This window comes from Apus apus, chromosome 3 (genome assembly GCF_020740795.1).
Source record: "Apus apus isolate bApuApu2 chromosome 3, bApuApu2.pri.cur, whole genome shotgun sequence".
Classification (NCBI taxonomy): domain Eukaryota; kingdom Metazoa; phylum Chordata; class Aves; order Apodiformes; family Apodidae; genus Apus; species Apus apus.
The window spans coordinates 96,669,041-96,685,055 of NC_067284.1; the positions used below are offsets into that span (position 1 = coordinate 96,669,041).

General features: G+C 39.7%; 1 protein-coding gene across 4 annotated transcripts in view; it reads left to right on the forward strand.

Annotated features, from left to right (window-relative positions):
- The window catches only part of MTHFD1L (methylenetetrahydrofolate dehydrogenase (NADP+ dependent) 1 like), a 151,642-nt gene that overhangs the window by 86,329 nt on the left and 49,298 nt on the right, over positions 1–16,015 (forward strand). For all 4 annotated transcript variants that reach the window (XM_051614964.1, XM_051614967.1, XM_051614965.1 and 1 more), the window contains 3 exons: positions 1,663–1,704; positions 3,463–3,563; positions 3,984–4,161. In XM_051614964.1, the coding sequence (XP_051470924.1) occupies positions 1,663–1,704; positions 3,463–3,563; positions 3,984–4,161 (321 nt within the window). The remainder of the gene's footprint in view (positions 1–1,662; positions 1,705–3,462; positions 3,564–3,983; positions 4,162–16,015) is intronic.

Genomic DNA, 16,015 nt, shown 5'->3' on the forward strand with positions numbered 1-16,015 from the left:
TTCTTGGGAAATAAAACTGTTGCTAATATTTGAAATAAGTAAAATACTTTGGTTTAAGAAATATTTGGGATAGCTTCTGGGGCACTATTTAGATACACCTTCCGAGCCCCAAGTTACCTCGTTATATAGTTGCTAGCTCCAAAGGTGATACAGGAATAGAAAGGCATAAATGAATGAAGAGGGATGAAAGAGCTTTGAAGAAGTACTAAATATTATTGAGGGATGGGAGTTTGCTGTCATGAATAACATTTATAATATGTATATATATTCTTTTCACTGCCTTTTGAAATAGCATCTGTAAGTGCACTGAAGTAGTTGCAGACTGAGAAAGTTGGCAGTTGAGGACGTATGAGACGAGTTTGGGTTGTAGTATGTGAGAGGAAGCAGGGGACATTGTTAGTGAAGGTTTTGAGATTTCTTTCACCGCAATAATGGGAACCCCTTCTGTCTTTTTAATCTGCTCAGGTTAATTCCCTCAGGGATGCTAAGGTAACTGATAAAATTGTGTTTTCCCAGTGTACCAAAAGTGATGAGTGTATAATTTTTTTGCTATTTAAGCCACAGAGAAACTTCTACAGATTATTTACTGTTTGTAGAATCACTCCTCAGTGAGACGATGGGATTGGGCTCTACTAGTCAAGCAGACAGACACTTAACTCCTAGAAACAGTTCCATCTGCCCAGCAGCATGCAAGTGAGTGATGCTGCCAGGGAAACAGTCTCACTGGGTGAAAACAACAGAGCTGTTTCCACAGCCACAAAATTTTGGAATGCATGGTCCCCCTTGCAGCTAATCATCTCGTGGAGCTAAAGCTGATCTGTCCTTTTTCACTCTTTCAGGTAGACATCATTATATAGCTTTCTATTATTTTAATCCACTTCTAATGCAAGTTTTCTTTATTTTAATTATATTCCTCCATGGGTATCAAGGCAGGTATGTTGTCATGCGTGTTACCATTCAATCTAGCAAAAATATGGCTTAAATATGTCTTAATAACTGTGTATTTCTGTCTGATCTGTGTCTTTAAAAGTATTAAGCTTTCATTTGTTTACATAATGCAGCATAGGAGCAGGTAGAGTACCGCATTCTTTTACTGGGAGTTTCACCATAAAATGAACCAAGACCAATGCTTGAGACAAAAGTGACTAGGTCCAGTGCCTGGGATAAACATATTTGGATCTTGGAGACTCAGTATAGTACCCTGGTGATACTCTGTCTGTATACCTTTGTGCGTTCCAGCAAAGTAAATTACTTACATGCAGTTCCTTGCCACAGGCAATAATGACAAGACATTCCCTGTTCTAGTTATCTGTGTTGCTGTTATTCCTTCAGCCAGCTGTTGGAGGTTGTTGTCCATTGTCTTTGCACAGTGGGTGCGTTGTTAAGCATCTAGAATAGGATCCAGTTACCTTCTCTCTAACAAATCTTTTACGACTACTTGCTGAGTCACTGCCTCTATCTTGCTACACAAATACAACAGCAAGTGTTCCTGTTCTCCATGTACCTGTGTAACTTGGATTAAAACTGAAGCTGCAGTCAAGCTACAATGTTGTGTGCCATGTATGTGCTGACTGACAGTATAGACAGTAAGCAAAAGGGCACTTCTGACCATTTAGGATTATGACAAGGGTCAATCTGTGATGACATTGTTTATTATTCTAGGTAACTGCTGGTGCCCCCTTGAAGAAGGAATACACAGAAGAGGTAAGAGTGACTTTAGGAGAAGTTTAAACGGACAAAGCAATGTGGTGTATGAGAGTCAGAACTTATTCCTCTGGTTGGATAGTGTGCAGCCTCACGTTCAATGATAAGCATGCTCTAATGCTGACATTCATTGAGCACCTTTAACATGCAGCCAAATCAAAGCCATCTCATCTTCTCCCAGCCCCTTGGTGTTATCACTCTTGTGTGTGCTCTTTATGTGACTGCATGGTAGATTGTACTGAGGAACTGAGCTAGCTGAAAAAGTAACTTCCTTCAGTAGTTTTTCCAGGACCATGAAACTTTCAGACTGATCAGCTCTTCATTTCAGTCCATCATACAGGCATTAATGGTGGCACAAGAGCAGAGTGCTTGTGGGGGTCAAAGACATTTGCTTAATATGTTAACTAAGTAACAGGTTTAATCTGTTTGGACTTCACATCTGGTGTTGGATGTCACTCTTCAAACAAGAGTGGATTTTACAGACTTGTTTTCTTTGTCTCTTTGCTGTAAACAAGTTCTGGTATTTTGGTTTTATCAGGCTAAGGATATGTGTGATGTTGCGATTAAGACAGGGCCTACAAAGTGTGAGGTAAAAACGGAAATAAGGAAGTCAATTAATATGGTTTTATCTGGGATATATCATAGAATCATATAATGGTTTGAGTTGGAAGGGACCTTGAAGATCATCTAGTTCCAACCACTGCATGGGCAGGGACACCTCCCACTAGACCAGGTTGCTCCAAGCCCCATCCATCCTGGCCTTGAACACTTCCAAGGATGAGACATCCACAGCTTCTCTGGACAACCTGTTCCAGTGTCTCACAAATCTAATAGTGAAGGGTTTCTTTCTAATGTATAACCTAAATCTCCCCTCTTCCAGTTTAAAGCCATTACCCCTCGTCCTATCACTACAAGCCCTTGTACACAGTCCCTCCCCAGCTTTCCTGTAGCCCCTTTAGGTACTGAAAGGCCTCTATAAGGTCTCCCCAGCACCTTCTCTTCTCCAAGCTGAAGAACCCCAACTCTCCCAACCTGTTTTCGTATGATAGGTACTCCAGTCCTCTAACTATCTAACCGTCGTTGTCATCCTCTGAACTTGCTCCAAGAACTTCATGTCCAGAACTGGACACAGTTCTCCAGGTGGGGTCTCATGAGAGTGGAGTAGAGGGGGAGAATCACCTCCCTTCATCCTCTGATCACTCTTTTGATGCAGGCCAGGACACGGCTGGCTTTCTGGGCTGCAAGCACACATCACCGGCTCATATTGAGTTTCTCATCAACCAACAGCCCCAAGTCCTTCTCCTTAGGGCTGTTCGCAATCCATACTCTGCCCAACCTGTAACTGTGCTTGGATATAGATAGATTAGACTATGCATGTAACACATCTGTATGTCAGACCCCACCCCACTGCTGTAATTTGTTTATAAAGTTTGCAAACAAGAGACTAGCAGCTCTTTCACAATCATGACAGGCAAAGAGTCATCATCTTCACTGTCTTCCTGTGTCTCAGAAAAGAGCAATGCATTCTTGTACAAATTTTGGACACTGCTTAGTTACTTGAATATGTCTGTTGCTTATTAATTGAAACAAGAATTAGTAGAGAAAAGTGCCAAAATATTTTTGTCTGGAAGCACAGAACTTGCCTATAACTGTCATGATCAGTACTGTTTATGTTCTGTTGAATTTATAGAAAATTCTTTGGCTGGAGAAGACTTGATGTGTCTTACCAATTCCATTAATTTTTATTTAATTGAACAGAACCTCCAGCTGGTAGCTGATGGCTGCTGTAATCTACAGAAACAGATTCAAATTACTCAGCTCTTTGGAGTTCCTGTTGTCGTTGCTCTAAATGTCTTCAAGTAAGTCTGCTCTTTCTTTTCGCTTGTGAGGAGTTCCACAGTTCGAATTTCACATTTTCCTTGGTTTTTAAATTAATCACTTTTGGCATGAAGAAAATAAGCTATTAAAGAATTTCCTTTTTTCATTATTGATATAAAGACCTTTAAATCCTTCAGTTGTTCTTAAGGTTTTAAAACCACCAAAAAAGTATATACTCTTATGGAAATTTTAATCTTCCATGTTAATTAGCTATAATAATTACTGAGAGTGTTCTTGAAACAAGTAAATATATGTGCTGTATATAAACACATTATCTATATGGCACAATTTCTACATAGACTTGCTTTACAATGACTGATGGTAGTAAAAGGCTAAGTATATAATGTTACAAAAGAGAACTAATTAAAAAAAATAATGAGACAGAACTGTTTGGTTGGCAGAACTGACTCTCCTGCTGAGGTTGATCTAGTGTGTGAGATTGCAAAGCAATCTGGAGCAGTTGATGCTGTACCATGCAACCACTGGTCGGCTGGTGGTAGAGGAGCAGTAAAATTAGCTCAAGCTGTGGAAAAGGCAGCCAATCAGAAAAACAGTTTCAAATATCTCTACAACTTGGAGGTAAGATTTTTCTGGGTTTTTTTGTTTGTTTCTTTGTTTTTTTAAAGTGTGTTGCATCAGCCTTGGAATTAAAACAAGAACATTGCCACAACGCTATCTTAACCTGCTTGGAAAGGGGGCTTGACTTGGCTTAGCATCACAAAAGCTAGAGATAACATACAAACTGTGACTCATCTAATCAGAGCAACAGGATACTTGCTGGTAGTGCTCATTATTTAGTGCATTGAATGATGTTTCTGGTACTTCCTTGTTTAAAATAAAAGTATGGCTGTAGATGGAACATTAACAAATTACTGTGAGAGACTTCTCCACAGTCATGATATTTGTCCTGACAATCATCAAGAATAAAATATTTCTGTCTCACAGTCATGGGTATTGCACCAAGTTGTGTCTTCCTGAGGTATTCACTGATCTGTATGAGAAGGAGGTAGCATGTGCATTCTCATGCTACGTGTCTGCCCAGCCAGAAAGGTCAACACAGAGAGAAAGCACTGCCTTTACCCACACCCACTTACACACCCTCAGATGAACTTGAAGAGCCAAGGTGGTTCAGTTCTGTTCCTTCTATCCTGGTGATTGGGATTGGAGTCTGCTAGTACAATATGGAACACGCAATATATATATTGGTCACTGCTGCTGGTGGCCTTAGATCTATCCAGGAGCAGCCCCCAATGCCCCTGCCCTGCTTCAGTTTCTTACACCAGAGTCCGTGAGCCCCTGATGTCCATGGCTCACTCCAGATGCCAGCACTCAGACCTCTCCTTCTGCTCTCCGTTATACATACATGCACATCTACAGCAGAGAGCACAACCACACAGAAGGTAGACAGAAATTGGATTTAATGAAAACAGGACCATCTGTGATGCTTCAGCACAGAGCTCAGTCAGACAAGCTGCTGACCAGCCAACTTTGTGCTCAGCTGTGCTCTTCTTCCCCTTTTCCCATTTTTCCCACACTTCTTCCTCTCCAATCCACCTTGATTGCTCCCTCTCCCCAGCTTCAGTCTTGTCTCTAACAATCTTTACACATTCCCACAATCCCCTTAAAAAATCCCCTCATAAGTTTTACACAGTCCCAAAATGCTGCTCTGTCTGCATCCCATAATGAGTCCCTGTATGGCTCAGAAACTAATTGCTGTAAGACAACTGGCCCCTTTTGTTTGTGAGGTTTTCTGTTGAAAGAGTTTCCCTATTGACTCACCTTGGTGTCTTTCACACCAGGATAGTGGTCTCATCCTCCTCCGTGAATGGTCTTAGTAAACAGGCAGTTTGTTATTCTCTAATTTTCACTGATTACATTTTCCACTTATGACATTACTCGGGTTCCTCCACCTATCTTTGCTCCTCTGATCTTTGCTTGGGGTTTATGTTTAATTTGCTGGTTGGTCAGATAACCTAACAAAGGATAGTGTGGTCCAAGTTTCAATTCTGTGTCTGCCAGAGAGGATGATTCTTCTTCTGGGTCTTGGACACTTTGCGATTGCAGTTGTCTGCAAGGCAAAATCTCAGCATTGTGAGCTGTCAATAGGAGCAGCTTGGAAGGAAGCATTGTGCTGGAGTACCACCATGCAGATGGAAAATTTGGAGGGACATACTGCCGAGAAGGTTATACAAATTATTTCTCAGGACCTTCCTAACTATCCAGATGTGGGTGGATTACAATTCAGGCAGCAAAATAGGCTTTCCTGGCACCAAGGAAGCCCTTGTCAAATTTCAGGTCCTGTGCCCAAGTTGACGGTGCTACTTAAGTTTCTTTAGAGAGTGTTTGAATGCTATTTTTGACCATCAGAACCTCAGCTTCATTCTTTTAAATGGCTGAAAGTTCCTGTTTTGATTCTTCATGCCATAAAAAAGTTCAGCCTGAGGTAGATATGCCCTACTGTTGTCTTTCACTCTTTCTCCTCCCTGATATGTACCCCGTATCTGTTGCACATGTTTTATTTCTTCTTTCCTCCTCCCTCACTGTTTTCCCAAATGTCAGTAATCCAACCAACTGCTAATAGTTGGTTGGCGATATAAGTGCTGCAGCATCTATGCAAGGTATTTTGCCCATGGAACATTTTTTCAGCCACAAAATGAACAATGCATCTGCCTTTTTGAGTTTATCTCTAGTGAGATGCTGCGAAAACTGAGGATATCATTTTATGGATTCTGCATAATAAAATGGAAAAAAAAAATATTTCAGAAATATGTGTTATAGTTTTCCCCATAGGACACTTGTATTACAGCGATTGCACACAAGTGTTTGACGAGTCCCATGTTTAAGCTCTGGTGTTACTATATTCTACATAGCTTCCAATCTTGTGGTATGAATAAGTAGAAAGGATCGGTAGGGATGTGCTCTGCTTCTATGAAGAAAGAAAATGAAATTGATTTCTACTTTAATGTCTTTCCCAGACACATCTTTCTGTGCAGTGTTGCATAAGCAGCATAATCTTAAGCACATCTTTGTATCAATTTAATATCCTGTGACTTAACACAAGGATTATAAGCTTCAAAAATATGTTGAAGGGATTTTATAAAGATATATAAAGATTTTTAAATACTTAAAAAGTAATTTCAGGCCAAAAAAACCAGTAAAGTGTAAAGTTCAGGCTTCTGTTTCATCTTTACTGTGCAAAGGATGGGGACTTCATCAATTAGACGTAGGAGAGACAGTAGTGCTGTCACTTGTACAGTATGGTAGGTCATTTGGTCACTGGGCTCACAGAGATGTGAAGGAAAGACACCCCTTCCAAATGAACCTGCCCAGATATTAATTAAGGTTATAATAGGATTATTTGGTTTAGCAGTTTTGAGGATTGATTTCCACTCTTCCAAAGAGTAACCAGGGCAAAAAATTCAAAAAAAGAAGTAATAACATGGGATTCAGGCAGATGATTTCTCCCTGTCATTGTGCCTAAAGAGGATGTACATGAAAGGATGTAGTTCCATCTGTCATCTTTCCAGTGACTGCCAGATACTGTTAAGTCCTGGTTGCCTCAATTTTGATTGGGTTTGCTGTGGTAGTTTGGTTTTGTTTTTTTCCCCTTTTGGAAGATCGTAGGGGGAAAGATTCTGCATAAAGCCACTACCACTTCATTCATACCCCTGTCTGTCTTTATGAAATTACTCTTCCCTTTAGTCCATGTCTCCATTTAGTCATTTGATGTCTGTGCATCTTATTTTCCTCAGTCTGGAAAACGTCATCAGAACTTGCTTCCAAAACTGGCTATAATTAGAACAACTTCCAACAGTACAGAGCACTGTAGCCATAACAGGTTCATTCAACATTTTGATGTTTTGTTAGAAAGCACTACCCTAAGGATTAGAAAACAAAAAACAAAAGCCCTACATGTAAAACTGGCTTAGATCCTTTTTTACTAGTTAGACAAAAGTTTGCAGCAAACTATATTATTAGTGTATAGTCAGTCATATAATGAGAGGATAGTCCAGGTCGGTCAACTGGACTCTCTTTGTTTTCATTCCAAATGGCATGCATCTCTGCAGGGCTTTATGTAATTTCCAAAGGTATACCTGAAAACAAAGATTTTCTTGAAAGGTGTTTACAAATGTGTATAATGTGAGAAGAACAAGAAAATCTTTTCTAGATCTGTCAAATACCGGTAAAGGTTGGGGTTTTTTTGTTGGGTTTTTTGTGGTTTTTTGTTTGTTTGTTTGTTTGTTGTTTTTTTTTCCTGAATCCTGAGATATGTTTATACATTTATACCATCTTGTCCAGTGATACCCTAGCATGTGCTGCTGAATGACCAATTTTAGACTGTGGATACAACACAGTTGTGTCAGTTCAGAACTCAGGCTCAGGTAAGCAGTCCAGTTGAGTATCATAACAAGCTAGTCTAATTAGATGACTGTGCTAATGCAGTTACCTTTCTTGAAACATCTCATTTCGTCTGTCTAAACTTACCTAGGTGTCCATACATGTCAGTGTTCCGTAGTCTCACTTTTAGATTGCTTTTCACGTTATTTTATATTTGTTCCTCTAAGCAGGCAAGCTGCTATTTTTATTCCAGGAGTTGACACTTGTACTTCTTTTTAAAAAGCGACAACAGCTTCTTGATTCTATCAAAGGTTTGTTTGACATTTGGCATTAGATGAACAAATATTTTTCAGGAGTTGATCTGAGAACAGAATAAGCTTCAAGCATTTTGAGCTCAGTGTAAAGAATGGATGCATATATGATTTTGGGAGTGCATATGTGTGCCAGTGTCAGTTCATGGATCAAGGACAAGAAGTGAACTTTGATAAGTAATGCCAGTACTGTTGTGCCTTTAAAAGTGTAAGAAAAGGACATAAACAGATAAAGTGTACCATGAAATGCTTACAGTATTAGGAATTGCATCGGGCAAAGGGGGTTCAGGAGCAAGGATGAGTTTTTTATATGACAAACTCCAGAATTTATAACATAGTTTAAAAGATTATTGGCAGTAGTTGTAATAAAATATTATAGTAGCATGTGGTTTTAATATGGATTTTCACCCCCACTGCACACTAACCTTTCATTTTACTGTTGAATTGGTTTCTTGCCGAGAATTTCTCTTCAGTGTTTGGAGTATGGGTTTGTTTTAAAGGCCTCCTGGACTCTCTATGAAATAATCTGTGCTTTTTAAAAATTTATATATATTCTTGCAGCATATGGAAAATATCAAAATATCAACTCTCTTATCACTGTTGACTTCCTTTCTGGGTTCACTTTTCTTGAAGTATGGGTCTTTAAGTTGCAGCAGAAAGCTATTACTCAAAATAAAGTTGACAGACCCGTTAAAAATAAGTTTAGATAACTAGGGGGAGTATAGGAGAGGATGGAAACATACACATCCCATTCCCAAATTTCTGTGGCTTCAGTGCCTGTTCTTGGCAGGGGGGAAGCTGTATTCCCCACTAATGCATGGCTGGTGAGTAACCTGCCTTCTTTCGCTATCCTCATCTCCTGCCTTCTCCTGTGGTGAACTATCCCTTGTCTTACAGCAGCCTTCCTCAACCTGGAGGAGGAAACACAGGACTGAATGAAGGCAGGCACTAGTTTTTTAAGAGGTGCATTGCACCTTCCTGCAAGGCAGCTGAAGCACAGTGGGCTAACACCAAGAGATAGAGGAGAAGGGCAGGCATATGGCGTGAGGCAGGATCAGTATATCTGGTCAGTGAGTGACTTAGCATTGTCTCCTTGAAAGACTGATGTTGTAACCAGACAAGTATGATTGAGGAGCCTCCAATCACCTGATTTCTGCTGCAGTGGAAAGCTACATTGAAGAGTGTAAAGGTCACAAAAAGGAGAGATGAGAAGGGATTGTTCCCGTCTTCAAAGTTTGTTAGATGGCATCTATTTTTGTCAGTGCTCTGCCTTTAGGTAATATAGTGACAAATGAAAATATTGTCAGGTCGTACTGTGAAAGTTGGTTACAAAAATATTTCTGCTGAGTGCAGTACACTACCTGACCAGCCTGCAGAACAAAGGAGAGCTTTCTCAGCCTGAGGCTATCCACTTCGAATGAGGCTGAGTAGCAGCACTTGTCAGGGAATCACTCAGTTAGCAGCCTCAGCACTGGTATTTTTCTTCTCCTGCTGGGAAGCGTCTGAGAGCTGGAGCATCTGAACTAACACTTTTGGCTGCTACTGCCTCTGTTGTTCTATGGCAGTGTGGTATGAGCTGCCACTTGGTTCGTTTCTTCTAGTCAGCTTCAGCTGTCAGAGACAATGGGTCACTCAGAGAGGTCTAAGAGCAGCATCAAAACAGCAAAATTCTGCCAGCAGTGGATCTCTGTGTGTTATCTTCTCTTCCATACACTGACCATGGTCTCCAATCACAAGAATTAGCTGTAAGTAATGAAGGAGGGAAGAGACTGGTCAATGAAGAAAGCTCCATGGTGTGTGTACTGGTAGAAGAGTGGCTGGAAGAAGAGGAAGGTAAAGTCATGAAGGGCTCATGGGGCCCAGATTCTGGGCACTGACCTCCGAGGGAATGACCTAAGGGAGAGTGTTTCTCTTAATTTGTAAACTGGTCATCTTTTCAATCCCACTGTGACTGAATGCAGGAGGGGCAAGGTAGAGGCAGGAGTCAGGAGTGATTTTTGTCTCCTCCACTAATACCATGAAGTTGCTAAACCATGAAGGCCGTCCATCATGTATCTGCTGTCACACCAGCCCAACATACCTTTGTTCTTTTGCTTAGGAGGCAAATAACTTCTGTGTTGTTTTTTATACAGCACAGAATTCAGTCATGTATGGACCGAATGAAAGGTCCTTAAGCACTAGTGGAGTAGGAATAACAAATGTTTCCTAATAAGTGATGGAGATAATTTCTCATCTTGAAATGCAGGCTCTGCTGCACTCGAGGGTTTGCTAGTCTTTTTTTCCCCCACCCTACTGCTAGTAAGCCATCTAACAATGAAGCCACATTAAAGAATTCCACAAAGCCATACCAGCGTCTCCTCCCATTCCCATCAAAGATATTTCAGTGTAGTCTGGACATTTATTTTACTGAACTTGGTGTTCTGGGGTTGGAAGCTGTCTTTCTTCCACTCCCTCTCTTTTTTTGTGGATGTAGATTCTTCATGTCATTGCATTTTTTATGTTTGTGGTCATTATTTTCCTATTCTTTGCATAAAGCAATTTTCTTAGGCACAGCTGGGTTTTCTATGTTGGGGAAACAGAAAATAAATCTCTAAGGCCACAGGCTTATGTGTTGATTCACAAAGTGTTTAACTTGACTGAATATGCTTTTCCACAAATTAAAAAAAAAAACAACAAACTCTTGTCCTCTGCCAACAAAGGAAGAGGAGTGCTAACGAGCTGAGAATCATTTTGTCAGCCACAGATCTTCTGGAAGCAGAATATAAAGATACTTTAGTAAATGTGTTTCTGTTTTATCCAGGGGAAAATCTAGAAGTAGAAGTTCAAATGTGCAGAGTTAGCTATTGTTTTACCAGTGCTCTGTCACCCCACACAGCACCTTCAGCCATACACCCATCATATGCCTTCATTTGGCAACCTTCCCAAGAAGATGAACAAGTGATGTCTGCATACTGTTTCACTTAGCCAACCAGCAATTCTTTGTTATTGCTTTCAGTGAATGCCTAAGTGATTTTTAAAAAAAAAAAAAAGTGCCACTGCCTTGAATTTTAAACTATTTAACTATTTTAAGAATTTGTCTTAAAATACACAGTTTAGTAGCCATAAATCCAGAGGTTGGTGATTTCATAATTAAACTGGTGGTCTCATAATTAAAAATAGGCAGCAAGACTACAATGTATGTTTAAAGAACTTAAAGTATTAAATGTCCAAGTTACAAGTGAGTAGTGTGTTTGTATGTTCTCTGGTTAAACCCATGTTTTTTAGCAGAATTTTAAGTTTTCACAGACTACAAGGTAGTTTTAAATATTTATTTTCAGACAATGCTGCACTGGCAGGCATTCACTTAAGATGCCCAATTTAGGCTAGATAACACCATCACTTCTCGTAGTGGTTCTGGTTTTTCTGGGACCCAGCAGTAAGCAGACTGACTACAGACTTGCTGCTGTTGACTCTGGCTTTTTTTGGAGATGTTTTCTGTTGGGCTCTGTCTTGGTGCAGAAGGCAGGAGGAATGTTTAAAAGCAGAAGAAAGGAAGGAGGAAAGGAACAGGGGTTGTTTTCAGCAGTCTCAGAAATTGTCAATAGAGGGGTTAAAAAGATGAACTGCTGTCTCCTATAGCCAGAGACCTTAAAGTTAGGTGTCCAGATTAGGATGTAAAAGATGGGAATCTGAGCACAGTCCTGAACCAGGTGCCTGGTGATCCTCATGCTTCATTCTACCAGGGATCCCAGCCTAATCCACGTGTCCCTGCCCCAAATCACTTGTTTCTATTGTTGCATTTCAGTGATTTGTTTTGAGCACTTTGAGCAATTCTTTCTGCAGAGATGGCATTGAAGCCATCTCTGTCCCTCTGCTTTGTACTGGCTTTGCCTTCATGGTAAACTGGACATGTGAATTGATTTGCATGAAAATAGCTTCCTCCCCCCCCCCGTGTTATGTTTTAGCCTGAATCACTTTCTCTGGTATGTGCAGCTGCACAAACAGCAGTGCTGCCCTCTCAGTTGCACTGGCACAAGGGTGCATGTGAGCAGCAGAGGGAAAGGAAGGTGAAAGAGGGTCTGTTGAATCTGGTCTGCTGTCCATGGGAATCCTCATCATGCCCCACATGGAAAAATGATAATATGCATTCTGCTCTTGTAGCTGAAGGAAGGGCTGAAGAGTGAAAGAAATGTGAGAAAAGACTAGCAAAAATGAAACCCTATTAAATTATGTTTTGGTAAAAACATTGCTGTCGATAGTGTTGGAAGAAAGAAGATTGTGTAATAAACTGTACCAATTTGTGCTAACATCACATCTTGCAAGGGGGATGACCTGGAAGTAGCAGCATGACTGGATGACAACACTGCTGTGATTTCATCTTGGATAATCAATTCCGTTTTGAGAATGACAGGCTCTCTTCTTTATCAGTGTTGACTTCTTGCTTTCATCATTCTCTATTAATTAATGAAATGTACAGCTACACAGATACTGCTTTTGTGAAAGCAGTTTGTGCACTTATGCTGTAGCACTTCTTAGGCTTTAGCTAAGGAGATAATCTTGTTTATGATGTGGGTACTTGGCAGCCTCAACAAGCACGTGTGTTTGTGCTTGCCTCAGAAGAAGCATATGGCTTGGTAGCTCTGAGCATATGAGATTTTAGAAATGCACATTGTCTCTGGCAGGACTAAGGAGATTGGTTGTTTCTTAGAGAAACACCAAAGCTACTTAACTGTCAGCAGATATTCATACTGTGTGGCCCTGTAGAGCCTTCTCATGTTCAGTATAAATTTGTGTTGAGTATTTCATGCTACCATTTTCTCAAGAAGTTAAAAGTGAATTTGAAATTAATTCTCGAAACTGCCATAATTCTGTCAGTGTCATTTTTTGTTTAAATCCATACTGTCTGTTTTGCATCTGTCACCTTTTTTCTGCTTAAATGTACTTAGTTGTGTAACATTCACAACTTTATGTAAGGGAAATGAGAAGAGGAGCAGCTTTTATTGCTTATCAGAAATCTTATGTGGTTTTGAGTCTGCATATGTTATAAATATCATTATCACCATAGCTGTCCAGATAGCCAAAGTACTGTGGAACCAAGTAGTTGTTCATAAAGATGCATCTACATGCACTGTCCAGTGGAACTTTTCATCCTTTTCTCATTGAGTCTGTTTTACTGAGGGCCTGCAGGTGAGGATACCACATTGTAGTTTACAAGTGGGAGTAATCAACTGGTTCAGGAACAGCTTAAGCCACTGTAGAAAATTCTCAGGCAAAAACCAAGCACTTTACCATATGAGGTGACACTAATGAAGCATTGGTAGATATGCTGGATCCCTGTGCCCATCAGTGAAGTGCTGAATAATCAACAGTTTTATTGAAAACCTAAAGCTAAAATTGCCCTTAAAAAACAGATAGGAAAAAGTTATAATTGTTTCTACAAATGTCATGTAAACTTTCAGGCTACTGCTGTGGCAAATGTATAAAAAGTCTCTTGAGTTCCTAGAACTTAATTTCTGATAAATACAATTAGGTTATTTTCAACCAAAATGATTTTTGGTTTCTTATGTGAAGTACCAGGTGGTGTTTCATTGCTAAGTACTTCTAAAGTCAAATTAAAACAAAGTTTCCCATCAGCATTACTTGATAACTGAAACATGAGAAACTTTTTTGCTTGAAATGCTGTTACACCATGATTCTATATAAATAATGCCTTAAAAATCCCACTAATTACTAGCAAACAGGTGGGTCTTTAGCACAGTGTAGTATACTACTTTCCCTACTCCTGAAACTTCAGGAAGGAAGCATGTCAGAGTGTGCACATGCATGGGCTGTGTTAATCTGTGCGTCCCTGCTGGCTTCTGTCTGGATTGTGCTCAGGACTCATCTACCTGTGCTTTGAGATTGAATAGGCTCAAGATCCCCTATGACACCCTACACATTGTATGAGAATGCCTTGCAAAAACATCTGATGGTCTCTGAAAAACACTTTTGTTTGCCATTCACACTCTCACAACTTTTTCCCCAGTGGTGATTCTTCTGAGGTTACCTTTGCATAATTTGAGGTGTGGGTTCTGGCCTGAAAAGTATCTGAAACTGTGATTTAAAAAAATAAAATCCATAGGGATACAGTTTGACTGTCCAGTTCAGACTCAATCACACAAGATAACTTGCCCATCCCAGAAGGAACAGAATGCCACCACTGTCATTAAAGCAGTCTGCTCTGATGTTAGCCAGAGCCCTGCTGGGTTTCGTTTGGAAATTACAGCTATGCTCACTGGAAGTGGGCTGAGGGCGTAGTAATTATGCCACTGTCAAATTAGTTTGAAATATTTTGACACAAATGCAAGTTGAATCTAAGTGAATATCTCCATCTCAATGAATTTACTGAGATTAAAGCAGAAAGCTGTTAGCTTTTATGTTGGCCTACTGACAACAGGGAGTGGTTTGCTTTGATTTTGTTACTCCTAGACTGCAAGCAAAGAGCATCCAAAAGGCAAGTTAATGTTTTGGGCTTCTTCCACTGTGTTCAAAACTGCTGTGGGTATGAACATATTGAATAATCAACCTGAAAGAAGTTTCATCTTGACTATTCATGTCACTAAATATTCCATTCAGCTTAGTGCTGCCAGGAATTAAATCCAGGATATCTGCAAATACGTTCTCTCCAATCCTCATTACATTTATTTTTTTAACTGCTTGGATTCCTGTAAAAAGCCTCAAGTCAGGAATATGACATCATTCCACCTAGTTAAGGTGCAGTAATTATATAGTCAGCATCTTCATAAAGTGTCTTGTGAAACATCTTTAAACCTCACTTTGAAATTGCAGATCTGAGGGGGGATTTTATTTGCATCTTAGTAGCTTTTAGCTGCCCTAGAGTTGAGCTACCTAAAAGTCTCTGTTACTGGAATTCTTTATTAACATAAAGTCAGACTGCCTTAAGCTTTATTTTTTTCTAAAATTCAGTCATAAATACAAAAAAAAGGTCAGTTTGACATAAATACTTCAACTGATGTATCTTTGCAGAAAAAACCCACAACATTTCTAGACAGGCATTGCAAAAATATGGTTAACTGGAACTTTTGTTGTTCACAAACCAATTTCTTGCCTTTGTTGGAATATAATGCTTCTGTTTTGTGTTCTGTTCCTTTTTATATTGCTTGAGATGACCAAGTCTTCTTCCCTAAGTGGTATTTCTTTAGATTCATTCAACACTTCTTCAAATATCAAATCAAATATGCTAGAGTACAAATTACTGCTGGGATGTTCCCTGGAGTATTGCACACATCTCTGGCCATCTGTAGTCAGGACTGAAGTAGCTGAAATAGTGGTATGATCCTTCCTCCATCATCCTTTTGAAAGAAGTCAGAGATTGGCTTTTTAAAAATAGGCTATAAGGGTCATACCTGCTGTTTCCAAGGTCATTCAAAACAAAAGGAGAAAGAGGAAAGAGTTGTTTACCCTAAATAAACAGAAATGATGGCACAAAAAGTAAATGTCTGATCTAACCACAAAAAGCTTGTCTCCTGAAAATCTGTGAAAGGATTTCCAACAGCCTCAATGTGACAGTCTGCATCTATCTTCAAACAGAAGCTGAAAAGGTAGATCATACATTCAGTTTGAGCTGAATAATGTGATGTGGACACTCATGGAGACTAGGCTCGAACTTTGTGACTTGTGATTTCAAAATGTATCGTAAAATACTTTTTTTTTTTTAAGTGTGCAAAGTTCTTTACAATATCAGGGCTACAGTTCAAAATATGTATGTTAGGAAGGATAGAAGGTGAGAATTTAAAAAAAATAAA